Source organism: Parasteatoda tepidariorum, chromosome 7 (assembly GCF_043381705.1).
Source record: "Parasteatoda tepidariorum isolate YZ-2023 chromosome 7, CAS_Ptep_4.0, whole genome shotgun sequence".
Lineage (NCBI taxonomy): Eukaryota > Metazoa > Arthropoda > Arachnida > Araneae > Theridiidae > Parasteatoda > Parasteatoda tepidariorum.
This window is the reverse complement of record NC_092210.1, coordinates 21,060,967-21,079,114: the sequence shown is the minus strand read 5'-3', so window position 1 is coordinate 21,079,114 and position 18,148 is coordinate 21,060,967. Positions and strand designations below refer to the sequence as shown.

The 18,148-nt window shown below is 27.9% G+C and overlaps 1 protein-coding gene across 4 annotated transcripts in view; it reads right to left on the bottom strand.

The window, feature by feature from the left end:
* The window catches only part of LOC107443879 (band 4.1-like protein 5), a 74,423-nt gene extending 65,508 nt beyond the window's left edge, over positions 1–8,915 (bottom strand). For all 4 annotated transcript variants that reach the window (XM_043044060.2, XM_043044061.2, XM_043044062.2 and 1 more), the window contains exon 1: positions 8,479–8,915. In XM_043044060.2, coding sequence (XP_042899994.1) covers positions 8,479–8,631 — 153 coding nt within the window. In that variant the 5' untranslated portion in view covers positions 8,632–8,915. The remainder of the gene's footprint in view (positions 1–8,478) is intronic.
* Between the last annotated feature and the right edge of the window lie 9,233 nt (positions 8,916–18,148).

The following is an 18,148-nucleotide window of genomic DNA, read 5'->3' as shown; positions in this document are numbered from 1 at the left end:
AAGGTAACATACATTCAAATTGCTCACTGCAATTTTTCTTCTTTGGTTATTTGTTTGTTTTGCTTTGTCTAATTTAGAAATTTATGTAAATCAACACGTTAAACATTAAAATTAACTGAAAACAGAGTTAGTTTCAGTTTTAGAAGTAAAAATCGATTATACGACGTTATCGTTTATACGACGTTTTTCGTTGGTCCCTTCGGCGTCGTATAAACGATGCTCTACTGTAATTACTTTTTCCATCAATTTTTGCTTTATTATCTGTTAATTAGTTAATAATTTTTTAAATAACTTATGCAAAATTGCAAAGCCAATTTTCAATCATTCAACTGTCTTATGCAAAAAATATTCTTCATCGGTTATAGTGGACACATTACTGAGTCCGCAGACGGTTCACTATAGCGGGGTTCGACTGTATTAGTTTCAAAAGTCCGACCATCAATTTGTATATTCCTATTGATAGTTCTCTTTTATGATTATTTAATTTCAGTCTGCAATAAAATTAAAAACAGTTGAAAAATTTACAACATTAAAAGAAAATTTATTTAAAATTGTTTATGCTAGTTAAAAGTTTTACATTTTAAGGATACTTCTCTAATTTTTTGAAAAAATTTCTTTAAAAAATAATCTGTATTTAATCTCAGTTTTTTAAAAAAAGAAGCAAATATTGTCTTTTTTTTTTGTTTCGTTTCGGAAGTAGTAGATTGCTGAAGCGAAACAAAACTTAGACATACTCCTTAAATAAGACACATATTATAATACTTAGTAAGACAAAATGGTATTGTTCTTATAAAATTCGAAAGAAAAAAAAAATCTGATTTCCACGTTACGACTGAAAGTGAAGGACATGCATATAAAATAAAAAAAAATAAAAAAATTTATATGCGGATCAACAGTTCATTTTTAAAAAAGATCCACTAGCACGTGAATACGAAACAATCAGTTATATATATTATGAAAAGTTAAGCAACAAATACTTTTTAGTTCATTAATGTATATTTTCATTAAAAACTAACTTGAAGAAATTCTTAATGGTTGATCTGCTACAGGTTTTAGAAAGAAAAAAAAAAGCTGACAAATAATTGATAAAATAACAAAAATATCCTCGGGCCCTCGAGAGAAAGAAAAAAAAAAAAACTAAATACCCAGAACTAAATATTATTTTTCCTTCATAATTTGATTAGTAAATTCCACATTAGATCTTTTTCAAAACTAAGAGATTCACTAGAAAATTCCAAATATCAACAAAGCATTTGATAATTTTCATTGATTATTGTATTGTATTCTGAACTCAATTCAAGAAATAACCTTAATTTAAAAAAACATATAATTTATTAAATGCATCTCTTTAATGTCACTCTATTAAAGAAAAATGTTGCGTTATCAATTATTAATATTATAAATTAACTAAACGATAAACAATATTAGTATTACAAATCCTTAACCCTTCGTACCCCATGGTCTGGATCGAGTTTGTATACGAGACCGGTAAATCAAAATAATTAAAATGTTTCTTTTTCTTGCATTACTTGATATACTAGTACACGCGGGACCTGCAAGGCTACAATGCAAGGCTGTAATGCTAAATGATCTAGCTCCTGTACCATCTAATCTAACCTGGTACTTATGCTGGAAATGGTACCCGTAAATCTAATGTTTCAGAACACGATGGTATTGATCGCTGATAAAACTTTTTTTTTTTTTTATCCCCATTCTCCAATCTATACATAATAATAAACGCGGCTGTGTGTGTGTCTGTTTGTAAGTCTGTAATCACAATATATCCCCCCAGAAGCCCCGCCTAGGCACGAAACTCGGCACATAATTGTGTTTTGACATAATGAAGAAGTATTTTTCTTCTTTTTCAAAAATTTGGATTAGTTTTTTAGTTATCAGTCATTTTGTAAGAAAATCTATGCTTTTTCGTCTTCAAAGATCCATATTCAAAAAACTATTAAAAAATGCATATACTTTCTTTATTGAAATACTAGCCGCAATGTTACCATTATTTTGAGGAAAAAAAAAAAAAAAAAAACTATAAAAGATATCTATATCAGATGCTGGGCGGAGAAAGAACGCAGAAGTATATCTCATTAAAATTTGATATTTGTCAAAGGCTTGTAGGAAGATAAACCATCTGAATCCGTCAACCTTTCTCCCGATTTCTATGTTTTACTCACTAACTTTATGGCTGAAAGTCGGAAGACAAGGTAGAGAAAACGACAAAGTGTCCGTCACGCAATGTCACCATGACAACTGTGACGCCATGAGAAGAAAGCATCTCTTGGTGCATTTGCCTATTGCAGATGTGTCAAACACGCGGCCCTCAGGGCCGCACATTGCCTGTCGACTAGTCAACTGTGGCCGCCCACGAGAACCTCCTCATAAATAGATCACTAATAAAAATTATTTCGCATTTAGCTTATTGCTGTGAAGTTTTAAAACCAAATAAACAAATTAATTAAACACATATTAAACAAAAAAAAAAAAAAAAGAAAAAAAAAAAGGCGACTTGAATGGGAACAGAATTTAATTCTAGAGCCGCTTTTCATTTTCTTACTTACAAATGAAGTGAATATTATTTGAAATGTTAATCCTACCCTTCGCTAACTTGAATTTCTAAAAAATAACACTTCTCTATGTAAGATACAGTCTGACAAAAAGGTTGAGGAATCCTAGACAACGCTCGCCACCACAGCTACAAGTTTTTAAAAATTCGTTTTAATACCGCTGAACTTATAATAATTGGAAAACATGTCACTGAATGAGGGAAAGTTAGCCATATTTATCTGGTGTGACGCAAAATATTTTTTTTTTCCACCTGCGCCTCTTTAATGTCTAATAATCAAAATTAATAATGAAGATTTTTTTTTAATTCAACAAGTAATTAAAAAAAAAGAAATTGCAAAATGAAAAAGATTCTTATGAAAACTCTTCAATCTCAATTTATTTCAAACTTAAACATTAAAATAAAGAAATACCGTAAAATGTATATGATATATAAAAATATTAGTGGTCCTGTGACTTATAAATGGAGATTTATAACTCTGTATACTTAAACTCTTTGATGCAGAATTTTTATTAAACATATTTCTAATGTATTTTTTTCTCTTTCTCTTGCCTTATTTAGGCCAAAATAAATGAAAAATATTTAATTAGCAATTCATTAATTTACGGTTATGACATACTAAGAAACACCAGTGTCTTTTTCTGCGTTAATGATAAAATATAACAGATTTCCAAATTTGTACTAATTTAGATATAAGAGATACAGTTATTCATCATTGAAATTTCTTTGAAAAAAATTAAAACTACTTTTTTTGGATTTTATATATTAGCACAAATATAATTCCAATAATCAGGGTTGGGTTTTTGACGTCAAAAAGTGGTTTTTGACATGACAAGGGTATAATACTGGTTTAAACCGTCAAAAACCCGTCAAAAATGTCAAAAACTGAAGTTTGCCAAGAAAATATATAAACTTCAAAACTACCAACAGTTGCCATGCATTATATTGAAATTTAATTATACTATAGGTAATCAGCAGGTTTTAAAATATTTTTTAATTAAAATTAAGGTAAAATAACAGATTTAAAATCTCAGAAATTTATATTCAAATGCATGTGCAGAAAAATTTTGCACAAAAATTGCTTAAATATTTATACTTAAAATTTTTTTTTTTTTTCTTTTTGATACTTAAGAAAATTAAAAGTTTATTACTATGCATTTTTGACATATAAGGAACATATAACTAATATTTATAAGGAACTTACAAGTTATGTTGTATAAATACAAACTTGATACAAGTATATAAAAAAAAATTCTTAATGCTAGACCGAATATCCTTATTATCCTGTATGTTAATTTGAATTTAAAAGTAGTTATATTTATGAATAATGATAAATATAATTCATATTGTTTATTATATTTATTTATAATTATTACACTTATCATTTTAAAACAATTTTTATCTCTTAATTTTTTTTTCTCCACTTGTATTAAGAATACAAATAATGCATATCTTGAAAGCAAGAAGTAATTATTCAACAGCTGAATATTTAGATATTCAACAAAACTATATAGTATTCAGCAAAATGAAATTCACAAGTATTTGGATAAACTAAATTTTCAGCATAGTAAATGAATAGGCTGAATATACTGTAAATCGACACTAACTACTCTGTGTATTTAACAGAAAGCACTTAAATTTGTATTGTCTTATGTTAAAAAGATTATTAAGAAGATTTAAAAGAATATTAAAAAGATTTTTCTTTAAAAGATGTCTAATGTACAAAACTGCTAATGTTTATCTTTAAAAATGTCTAATTTTTAGTATAATCTATACTATACACTAAATTTGGTTATAAATAAATTTCTTAATAATATCACTGCAGATTTTCAATAACACATGAAAATGAATACATAATATTACAAAAGATGTGAGCTTTCAAAAGTACAAGATTTTGGTTACTATTCAAAATATAAGTGTTTCTTCAAAATTTTAAATTTATTTTTTCTAGAACATATTTAGAAACACTATCCTTTATAAAAAATATATAAATTTTATGTATTAATTAAATTTCACATATGAATATAGGTTTTTGACATTTTCGACATTTTTGACAGTGAGGTTTTTGACGTGACGGTTTAAACCATGGTTTAAACTGTCAAAAACTGTCACATGTCAAAAACCTGCCAACCCTGCCAATAATCTAACAGATTTTTTTAGTAACTATTAAATTTTTCTGTTTAACTGAAATATACCAAAATATATTTTTATTCGTAATTAGAGCATCAGGAAAAAATGACACTCCTGTCATCTGCGTCAAAACTTATAACTTTGTTTTTGAACTTATGTACCTACATGTTTTAACAAACTACACATCCCTGAAACTAGTGAATTGGTAGTTACATTTCCCTGACTCAAACTGATTTAATAATAGATATTAACCCAACTACCCTCACAAATTAAAATTCAATAGATGTAGTCATAAAATTTGTGAAAGGAAAAAAGCTCCCAATAGAAATATATCGGGCATCTTTTTTATAATAGAGAGAGCTACAATCTGGTTGGCTATTGACATAATGCTGTTGTTTAATCAAAGAATTCCTCTGGAAATTGGTTCTGAGAAATAAGAAAAAGCACATTTCAAAGAGGGAAAACCTCCAATACTTTTTCACTAAACAGAGTCAAATCATTCCCCAAATATTGACCCTACACACACTCATACTTAAAATAGTTTAACCTTGTAACCACAGCTGTTGACAGTGCTCTAGGAGCAGTGATGGCCAAACTTAGGAGCTATTGAACCGATTTTTAAATTTTGGTGGGTAGGATATCTTCAGATCATCCTCAGGGATGATCCGAAGACATGCCACCACCATTTTGATCCTCTGCAGAGGGGATGGCTCCCTCGCTTTGGTAGCCCTTTGAGCGGCGCGTTAAGCTCAGCACTTTACAGTAGAACAGATTAAGAAATATCGTTACTGTGAAAGTTTGGTCTAAATGCGGGCTGGGTTATCCACTTGCTTAATGATCCGAGCCAGCATTTTTAATAATATTGTGAGTATTCTGCCCAATTAATGGTGATAGTAAAGGATGAAGCACACCTACTAAATTAATAGTGTACAAGTAAGGGGGATATTTTTGTACTGTAATCAGTTGCACCAACTACAATCGTCAAAGCGAAAATTTTAAACTTGATAATTGTTCTTTCTTTTTTAAAAAAAAGAGGTTTGTCCAAGGGTTGGTTACAAGTTATACCCTTCGATTTGGTACTTTCCTATGATGTTTTTGTTTAATTTCCCGTGGGCCACTGCTTCGAAGCCGCCAAGCACTTTAAGATTATTCTGACATAGATTACAATACAGAAATCTACCCAATGTAAGTTTCAAAACCTGGTAATCAACTTAGCAGAAAAGTATTTGAAATAAAAAATAAATTGCAAGATAAATATATTTGGAAAGAATTAAAATATTAGAAAGAATAATATAAAAATATCATTGGGTTTAATTTGTAAAGTATCTGATTCATTAGTAGGCACATTTAAAAGTTTCAATATCTTTAATCATTAAAGGATGCATGAATCAGCTAATAATGAAGTTTTTAATGTCACACAGTTATGAATCAGAAAAGCTGCTCTGATCAGACAGTCAAATTCACATGAATTTTATTGATGTAGATACAATATCAATTTCTAATGTTTTGTTTTATAACTTATCTTTTTGTAATCTTTTGAAATAGCGAAATGAACCTTATACATGATTAAGAAAAGGAGGAAATTAATTCTCAGATAATTCATATTCTAAAACCATTTGAGAACAAACAAAAAAATTTAAAAAACACAACCATTAGCACAGAGCTTTATTGACGTTGCAGAACAATTTGAATTTTCTCGAAAAATAAATACACCTATAGGAGAACAATTTATGTCTAAATTATGATGCAAATGTTACATATCGTTAATAATCTTTGTTTCACTATGTAGGTATTTATAAAATGATAACTAAAGAATGTACTTTATTCTCAAAAAAAAAAATTTTTTTTTCAATTGCAAATCATCACATATTCTAATTCTGCTCCTAGAAGACACATTTCACGAATTAATATTTGAAGTTCAATAAAATTTCAAAAAGACTGTTTTAAAATTTATAACAAATATCTAGACACAAAATTTTAATGAATATTTTGGTACAGAATAGTTTAAATAACAGCAATTCTATTATTTAAATTTAGGCAACTAGAAATTCTTGAATCTGAAATGGTATTTAATTCTAAAAATTTTACAATATTAACCCTGGGTAAGTTTAAAAACAGCCAAACATTAAACCTAAGAAATAAAGACTTATATTTACCTAAATAAAATACAAGACCTATAAAACTAGTTTATCAATTGAATATTTATTCAGAAAAAAGTATAAGTTTCGTGAATATTTAAGTTTGAAAGCTAATATGAAAAGAACAAATTGAATTGATATAAAGTCTTTATACATTTTTGCAAAAAAAAGTATTTAATTTAATGATGAATTATTGAAAAATGCTAATTCATTCAAAATTGGTGCTCTCAATTCATTTACAATTGGTGTATAGCCATACTCAATAGAAAAGAAATATCAAATTTTTTTTATTGTTTGTTGAGTATACATTTTTGAGCAGAAAAATAAATCCAGATAACTATCATAAACCAACGTGAACTATTACAAGCTTTAATGATCAACGGAAAATCGTAAATTCCAAATTAGAATGCACTGAAATTCAAAAAGATAATGAGCAGCATAATGACCAAGATTAAAATCTTAAACAAGTATATAAAATTGCACAGTTATTTTACAACTGGGTTGACTTGGCAAAACAATAAAATTTCTTAAAGGTTTGCGTCAAAATTACGTAAGACCAACTCAATCATTAAAGATTATTTTGTTATTTAATTGGAGCTTTGTCCTTATTTCATGGACACTTAAGATGATCATAAACTACAATCCTTTATTCAATTCTTAAAGGACACCCATTTACTGTTAAATACATCCAACCATTCTCTTCACCCTAACATAATTGGCGAGCTATAAGCAAATAACAGCAACTAGCTCCAGTCATGTTATTTTATACAATATCATCTAATTTATTGAGACTATTAAGAATAATTCTTAAATTTATCTATAAATAAAAGTTATATCATATATCAGTCTAAAATTTCTTAAAAATATCTACACGTGAATAAGTACTGTGATCATTTAACATTAATAAACAAGTAATTTATAAGCTTTTGAAGCACTCAGGTTTATATTTTATAATCACATCAACCTGTATTACAAAAACTGTAAATCATGAAGTTAGTTATAAAATGGACGTTAAATTATTGAATGTTAAGACAGAAATACGTATGTTCGTGAAAATTTGGGTGACAACTTTAAATCTCCTCAACTAGGATTATTTCTAAGCATATTTTGACACATTACGCTGATAATCATAGTATTTAAATCTCAAAAATTGATTTGTTAAACAGTTCTCTGGTATAAACTAATTATAAAGTTTTCTAATAAAAGATACGCATTCAGGACGCATTGTGAATAAAAATTGGCAAAATAAATTTAAATAAATTTACTTAGATTTCATTGAGGATATTAAATATTATGATAAGTTTATAGCGTTTAAGGAACATGACTAATAAATTAACATCCTCAAACGATAATTTATTCCATTGTTGTAAGAACGTATCTTCTTTACTATCATTTGATGACATCACTGGACATAGATAAAATTAACCAGATGTAAAGCATAACGCTATTTAACATTCCTTAAATTTATCAAAAGTTTGTAAGTAAACAAAATAATTAATGATAAAACAATGAATGCATTATAAATAAATAATGCTGCACATCATATTCTAAATAACATTAGAAATTACATGAAACATTCATTATTTAATGTAATAAAATTTAACTGTATAACAAGAAGTATTATTAACTAATAAAACTTACATGTACATCAACAGACAAGTCTGAGCCATCCAATAATATAATTTTGCAAGGTAAAACATTTTTTCCAGGCTTTGTAGGTGTTTTGCCTTCAGTTGCTCGATGTTTACCTCCTCGAGTTGAACGGCTAAATCGTTTGCTAAGGAAACGCAGCATGCTCGAACACAATGAATTTGAACAACACACAAATTACAATTATAACATAATTAAAAGTCTATATAGGAAAACGATAGATATCCTCATGTTAACATTCCATGTAATTTATTTCATAAAGCCACCATTTCTATCATGCTAAACACATGCACCATAACAACACCCTTCTATTCTTTCGCCGTTCGCTTTTACTTCACCTGTTTGACTACTTGAGAATAATAATATATAAAAAAAAAATTTATCTTGACAATGATGCGCACGCATATTCAATTTGTCTGAAGAGGTTTGAAGTAGAAATATTTGTATTTGTTAAAAAGGTACTAGTGCTGCCATCTGTTATATAATGTTTTTAATATATCTGTAAAAATACGGCTGAAATATGTCGCTACGTTTTACATTGCTGTTTTTTCGAATGAAAAATTCCAAAAAATTAAAATTGCTCATGCTATCTAATAAAATTAAAATTTTTTTTGTATAATATGAGTAAGCTTATAAGCAGAACACAAAATGTACGTCTGAATGATATCAAAAATATTGCTTCTGAGAATTAAAAACTTATTCGGATTGGTACTGAATTGTCTTTTATTCCATTTTTTTTTTATGGAAGATAAATGAAACAATTTCTTTTAAATATTTCTATTGTTATCATATAAAATAAAAATATTTCCATTGTTATCATATAAAATAAAAATATTTCCAGAATATATGAATGATAAAAATTTAAGATCAATACTCGAGAATTATGCCCAATGTATAATCAGAAAAGCCAATATTTATATTGAATATTTTAAAGCATAAAAAAAAAGAAAAAAAAATTAAAAATGATTTAAATTTTTTATATTGCTTAGAAGTTAATAAAAAAACAAAAAAAAATAGTTAATAAATAAAAAAACAAAAATAGAAACAATTTTTAAAAAACTATTTTATTGTTAGATATTTAAGAAAAGAATTATTAGGTATTTTTATTCTATCTATTTTTGCTCAGTAATAATCATATTTTTTAAAGTTATAAAATGGTCATTTTTAAAAATATTTAAATATGTAAACATTTTTAAAATATTATTATTATTGTTATTACTATTATTTCATTGCATTTATTTTTTCCTAACGTACCTGCGTGATTATCTGTTTTTAAAAGTTCAAGCATTTAAATATTTAAAAAATTATTGATGTTGTATTTTTATTCGTTTATTAGCTTTCATTATTGAAAAAATTATCTTTCGAAAAAATTCCAAATTATTGTTACACAAATTTATAAACTAGAAAAATAATGCTTTGCATTTTATAGTCCAGATTATCTATGTTTAACGATAAAAATCGTTAAATGATTTATTATTATTTTAAGTTTAAGCAATCTTACAACTTAAATAAACTTTTTTTCTAGACATATGCAAATAATTTTCTAAGAATTATCGTCCTATATATCTTTAAAATTTAGTAAATAAAGAGTAAGTGCAAACATTATTTCCAAAATTTAGAAACTGATATATCTTTATCTGATTAGAAAAAAATCTGCAGATTACTATTATTATTGTAATTTTTTTAAATCACTTTATTTAAGCAATGCATTTTCTCTGATCTATTAAAATACATCATTTGTTTTAAGAAAAAAAGAAAAAAGAAAATGGTTTTTGAGTTCATGGTTTTCCAAATTGAAAGCATTGACACGTTTGTCATCGTTGGCTTGCACTATTACCTTCTAAGATCAGAGCTAAGGAGTGTATAGTTGCAATGCTCGACTCCGACAACTAAACTAAACAACTTAATAAACTACTATAACTAAATAAATATCAATTATGTATTAAATAAATATTATATTTTTGCGAACAATTAGAGTTCATGGTGTTTTATTTAATATTGTATTAGCACGATAGTTAAATAAATAATTAAAAAAAATATTTCTTCAAAATTTTGCAATAATAATATAATTTAAATGAATGTCGCAATGTACATTTGAGTAATATTTTATGGACATACTAACTACAAATATTTGACAAATAATGACTATACAGGGGAGCAATTTCTTATTTTAGTTTGTTTCCTGTTGCACTACATTGTTTTAAATGAATCTTAGATATTTTTACGTCACTCATTTCAAGTTAGCAACCGGTTTCTCTCCAAGCTACATTTATTTAAAAATGACTTTTTTAGTCTGTTGGCGAAATGTACAGGTTTAAAAATGCTATATATGGAAATAGAAGGTTAAATAAATGTTTCTACGAACTTCTAGGGGAATAAGGGTACTTCATCAGGATTAAAATTGCTTAAGAACCCATACCCAGAAATGTCATACGCCGCTATGGGTGCTTCCTTATTAAGAACCGTTTCTTCGTGTGCTTTTAAACAGATCATAATAGGGAAGCGCCTCTACTTGCGTATGACGACATTTTCAGGGATGGATTCTCATGCAATTTTATGCTATTTCATGTTTTTAAGCAGTCATTGCTGATGATGTGCCCTACCGCTCTTAGAATATTTTCGCAACATTTATGCAACACCCTGCAATGTAGAACGTTTTTAATCTTGTACATTTCGAAAAAGAAAATAGACTAAAAATGTCATTTTAAGAAACAATCTGTAGTTTTAGGTGCAAGACTAATTTCAGATTTGCAATCCCCAAATCTGAATTATCAAGATCAAACATTTGCAAAGATGCAACAAAAAATTAGTGTTATTACCACATCAACAAATTTGTTTCTTCTTCTAATATGTACCTCGGACAAAAATTTTCGACTCCCACTCCACAGCCTTGTTTTAGATTATTTATGAAGTTAAATGCAACATCCTCTTATTACACTTACTAACTTTGTAATTCTGACTAATATTTTTCAATTTTTGGTAAAAATAGAAATTTTTTTTTTTGGCACTGTTGAGTTTTATCAAATCACTAAAATTTTTATTATTTTATTTTTATATATAACCGTCGTTGAACAGCCGACCCTACTTAGAGTTTACGACTGACAATCCGTATCATTATAGTTTTGAACCCAATCCAGAAGACAAGGGAACTCCAGGATCAAGTACTCAGAGAAATTTTGGACTTTTTGATGGAACTCACCCGAATATGTATTATAACGAGAGGATTACCACAGAAACCTTCCATGGTTAGCTTGACTGCAAGGGGATTCTAAAACATGATCTATCTACCGCTGAGGATATTTTACACCAGTACTGTGGTCAGTGCGAGCAGGGCGCGGAATTTGAATCGACAAGCCATTGCTGGTAATCGATCACTTCATTAGGAGGCGATCGGTCTATCCCTTAAGTGACTGTTTGTGAATTGCTTGTGTAACGCAATCGGCTTTTTTTTTTAGAATTTTTTTTTTACCTTTATGGTGTACAACATTACGAATTGCGTATATTACCCACGCCTCTCAATTTTTCCATTTTTTGTAGATTTAGTGCCCTTTTCAAAACTCACTCGAATGAATTGCTGGCTTCTTTTTTACATTGCGTGAGTTTGAGATTAATAAATAATCAGCTGCAACGAGACTAATTCTTGAGAGAGAACTGAGCACTCAGAACAACGCTGCCTTTGGCAACTGTATGAATAAAGCAGTCTCGCGAAGTGGAGAGGCAACCAACCGTTCGAAAAAGACGAATAGTACTAAGGGGCCGTTCAAAAAGTACGTACATCTCGAAGGGGGGGGAGGGGATTTGCTATTTTGTACGGTTTCGTACGATGGGGAAGGGGGGAGGTATTATACTAAGTACGTACATTATAAGCATACACCAAATTTAAATTTGACTTTTTCCTACACATGTATTATACATATGTTTGTTCTTGTATGATGGACTTGATATTAATCAACCACGAGGAACTTTTCCATCATTATTTTTATCTCAAACGTTGGAACCAACTGTGAAAGCTGCTGTTAATCAAAAAATAGGTTTGAACTCCATCACATAAATACCATACTATGCAACATGCCCATCGGTAGAAGGTGATATTAAACGCAAAATTTGTCCTACTTGTGGTACATATTTTGGAACTTTAACTTGTTTGAAAGATCACAAGTAAGTATGCAAATCTTCTTCGCAAATCAACAAAGTAAGACAGGTTCGTGTAGCAGCTCGTCGACAGAAAGAACTTTTGATTATCCTCAGAAACCAGGAAAACGAAGATGATGCAGAGAGGATCGAAGATGATCTCGTTCATGAAGATAATCTAAATTTTTCATCAGTCGCAGACAAGAGTAACGCTGAATTGGTGTCTCTCGAGAAGCATTTGGAATGTCCTTGGGAAAATACTGTAGATTAATTGTTTTGATTGTAGGAAATTATTATGTTGATCAGATTAGATTGTTTCATTTATTGATTCAAAGATAAAGTTGGGTGTTATTGTTTAAATAATTTAAATGAATAAATTATTTTAAATAAAAATTTAATTTTATTTAAAACATAATTATTTTAATTTTTATGAAAAAGGGGGGTAGACTAATAAAATGTACGTACTCTAAGGAGGGGGGGGGGAGTAAGACCTTATGTACGGTAATGTACGAAGGGAGGGGGTTAAAATTTCTCTATTTTTGTGTACGTACTTTCTGAACGGCCCCAAAGCATAAATACATGATTTATATATATATTTTTTTTAGAAAAAATTATGATTTAAATTGTTTTTATGAAAGCAATAATAAAGAAATTATTTATGAATCATCCAAACTTTTTATAACATTTTTGTTGAATAAACAATTTAAGAGAAAGAAATTTAATAAATAATCTTTTTACTTTTTTTAGCAAAGTCTTAATTTTTTTTAAACATGAAATTATTGGTTGGCCTTGTACAAGCTCTCTAGCCCCCTCCAACGTTGCTCCTATGATTTTAATACAAATTAAATTATTCGATCTTGGGACAACACTCCCATTTCTTCTCTGTACAAATTTTTTATATTTTTCTTTTTTTCCCATTCCCACAACAAAGGCGAGCTTTTTTCTTATTCCTCCTTTTATTTATGTTTTATAGGGAATGCGTATAATCCTATGACGTGTTTAATACTATCGCGTTTTGTCGTACGCGTGTAATCCTGTGAATTGCGTTCACAAGTTTAAAGTAAAATTGTAGTGAGAAATGTGGGGAGTCACTTGAAGCCTAGAGAACAATGAATTTTCATTTTTTGAAAAATTCTAAATTGATAGCTAAATAGGTAGGTTTAGTTATTCATAAATTTGGAAATTATATTTTAGAGAAAAACATTAAATATGGGATAAAGAGTTAGATTGTTCAAAGCTTTGACGCTATATTTTATGTATTACTTGAGTCCCAATTTCTATAGTCTTGGGATCAAGAAGTTTAGATTTACTAAAAAACATATTTAAACATTTTCAAATGTTTCATTATTCAATATTAACTAAACTAGAAGTAAGCAAACGTAATGATAATTCTTATGTTATTTAATTCCCGCCACATTAAGCTTTAAAAGTACAGTAACATCTTACAATTTGTTTGACAAAAAATTAAAAATCGATATTACGTTTTAGAGTAATTAGCCATTAAACCTGAAGTAAAAATACTGTACGAGTCGCTCTGTAGCCGTTAGGAATACAAATGAAGAATTGGAAATGAAAGGGTCATTTTTATTTATAATCTTAACACAGTTTTTATAGGGCTAAGGTTAGATTGTCCAAAGCTTTGATGCGATATTTTCTGTATTATTTGAGAGTCAATTTCTCTAGCCTTCAGATTACACAATTTAGATTTACTAAAAATACATTTAGATTTTCTCAGATGTTTCATTATTGCCTATTCTATATTACCTAATCTAGAATTAGGCAAGCGTAATGATGCTTCTTTCGTTATTTAATTCCAACCATATTAAGCTTTAAAAGCACAGTTGCATCTTATTATGTCCGGAGGACTCCAATTTAATCCCTTTAATGAGAATATATTGTCTTATGTTGGTGAGTTTTGGCATCAGTTACGTCATTCAGTGTTTATTATTTATGCCTCAGTTCATTATATTAATGGAACTTCCATTTCTCCGACGAAGTAAACGTGAAACCACAGTATCAAGTTCCAGTTCATTGTCAACCAGCTCAAGAAGACAAGAGTCGGGATAATGGCTAGTTAAAGTTCATTAGCAAGAATTTTAGTTATTTGGAGACATTACGGCAATTGCTTCTTGGCCGAATCATTAAATTTCTATTTCTTAGAAACACAGCTCATTTTACAAGATTTATCAAGTTATATGTACACAGTATTAAAACGGACAAGTGTTTTGGAAGGTTCTAAAACTATTGAAAACAACAACAACCTGTTTATTCAAAACAGGGGGAAATGCATTCAGGACAGATGGAAGGTATAGTCGTACAAAAAATTAAAATTCGGTATTTAGTATTAGAATTATTAACTGTTAAACATGAAATAAAAAAAAAGTAGAACCTGCGGGTCGCTCTGCTGTCATTAAGACTGAAATTGAAGAGTTGGAATTCGACGTGCTATAAAGGCCATTTTTATTTATGATCTTAACTAGAGGTATTTTTTTCTTTTTGGAAAAATTCTAATTTGTTATTGCAATTTTAAGTGCTTTTTCGCAATTTTATTGCAATTTTAAATGCTTTTTTGGCTAATTTTTTTTCACTTTTTTTTCTTGAAATAATAATCATTTAGTTCATTGCTGAGAGAAATATTAGATGTTGCCAGGTATAAAACTTATTATTGAAGCAATGTTGAGGCTTGGTGAGCTGAGCGAACAAGAGGCAAAGCAAGTATTTAAAAATAAATTATTAGTGTTTAAAAGTATTATTAGAATTTAAAAGTATAATTAGTAGCACTTAAAATTTTCTTTTGACTTATACTTCAGTTTTTGCATGCATACGACTTTATCGCAAAACAGATTAAAAAAATTCGAGGAAAGAAAAAGACAAAAAACTGTTAATATTTCGAAATACTTAAAAGACGTTTGTTTAGAAAAATGCGTAGATTTTAAAAATATCTAAGGTAAAATCCAAATCTGTTGAATTTTCTTTTAAATCAATTTTTATTTAACCTAAGATTTGTGAAAAATTGAAAAGGAAATGAAAAATATTATTATTATTTCTTTTTTGTGAGGAATGAAAAGTTTAAGCAAATATTTATTTTGTTCTTGGAAGCTATTTAAATTATTTGAAATATCTGTTTTGAAATGAGAGATAAAGAATGCAATAAGAAAAAAAATAATCTTAGCATTTTTTATATTTACTTTTTCTTCCGTCTTTTTTTCTAATTAGATAGCCTGTAATCAGCATTTGTGTTTGCTTTGTTTATTTGAGATTTTCCTGATGAGCTCAAAAAATTATTATGCAGGAAATATTTCTTAAATTTCTTCTATTTTTTTGAAAGATAATTAATATTTTACTTTTTATTTTAGAATTACCTCTTTGAAAGTATCGTTTTTCCCTTAAATGCCTTTTTAAAAGTTTGTTTAATTTATTTTTATTAGCTTATTCATATTTTAATTTATGTTTGACTTTTAATACGGCCGTATTTGATATAATCAACGAAAAACATGTGTTATACATTTTTGTTTTTATGAAAAGTGTCGAGTGTAAATGTGTACTCGATAAATAAAACTAAACATACATTACTTTTAACGAAATATGTGAAAATAAGGCAAAATGTAAAATAATTAGATCCCATAATCTTTAAAACAAAATGACACAAAATAACTGAAATTTGCGTACCTTTCGTAACATTTTAATAAATCTGAAATCTCTCTTGACCCTAGTTTAATCTCTTATTTATCACGCTAAAAGAGTTCTTGGCAACAATTTGATAAACAAACTTAAAAAAAGGATCATTCCCTACCGCGAAAAGAATTTTCTTTTCTTTTGAGATTTTTACTCCACCTACCGCTATTAAATTCATGTAAATTCTTTGGCTTTCATTTGGAGCGAAAATCTCGTAGTAGATTCAGAGCATAACTTACGTTCGTTTTGATATAAGCTTTCGCGCTTAGAACATGTTTGTGTTTCATTATATATCTGGATTAGCAACTTAGAATTCTTCGCTAAATAGTAGAGTGAAGAATTATATCTGTGGTGTATTTAATTGAAATTAACTTCGAATCTTTTTAAATAAAGAATTTCCTTACTGATGGAGAATATAAGACTGAAGTAATTCTATATCATTTGCAAAAATGAGATATTTACTTGAAGTTTTGAAATAAATTATTTAAAAAAAAATTGTTTTATTTTATCGATTAAAAAAAATCGATTTATTTTTACAAAAACAATCGTATTTATAGGATCAATATTTTTTATGTGGCATCAAGATTTTATCTTTGGAATTAATCGTTTGCAAGTTTCTAAAAGCTTTTTGTTCTCTCCAATTTCTTTTAATATGATCACTATGCGTTAAAAATATCTATTTGTTATTAATCTGAAGTTTGAATTTAAAATATGTGCTTACTTTATATCCATGGATGAGAGGTATGACTGTAATATTACCAATTGGTGACAAAGTTATTAAAATAGAAGAACGAGCGCAAACACCATTAAATGGTTCAAGGGAGAAAAGAAAGAAACAGTTTTGCTTCAAAAGTAAGTTAACTATTTAATTGGATTTTTACTTTTAATTACTTTTATATATATATTTCTTTGTAATAAAACTCTGACTTAAATTTTGCCTTACGTTTTAATGCGGCTTTAATACGTACATTTTGAATAAAATAAACGTAATAGTGAATGTGAAATATATCCCAAGATTTTGCTCTACATTTTGTGGGATTTTTTTCTTTAATATGCTTGATTTTTTGTTTCAGTTTTTTTTTTTGATTTGATGTATCTAAGAATATCATTTATTGCTCCTTTAACCACATCCTTCCTCGTTCTTTTAAAAAATGTATCAGTACTTTTTTTCGAATAAAAATTAGATGAATATTTAGTAAAAATTAAAATGAAATATTGTGTAATATCTACGATAATTGATACTATAATTATAAAAAGTACCATTGTTGGTACTATAATGATAATAAGTTCAACTTGTTCGTTGCAGGGGGCCGCTTAATATTACTAAAATATTATTGACGTCGATGGTGTTTAATTAACTGTGGTACTCCTGGTATTGTGGTAATAGGTACAGTGAAAATCGGTACCCAGTATACTAATATACAGGCATCTTATATAGGCATTTGCGGTAATAGGTTTTTACGCTCAATTTTGAAATATCTAAGGTATTGTGATAATAGGTACTGTGAAAATGGGTATCTAATATGCAAATATATAAGCATTGTGGTAATAGGTTTTCACGCTCTATTTTAAAGCGTGTTAACTTATTACTATAATATAAATCTAACAACAAAATATTAAATATTTTTGTTTCACAATCATTATTATTTCTACTACACAAAATAATAAGCTGGTTGTTTTGCTATTTTTAGTTATTTGTTTGAATTTTTTTCTATTGGGTTAATCGTTAGATTTATTCAGTGGCGTAATTATAATATATGCTTGAGGGTTCATCTTCTTCTTTTATATATATATATATATATATATAAAAATATTTGCTTTGTTAATTTATACGATTAAAGAAATGATTTAATTT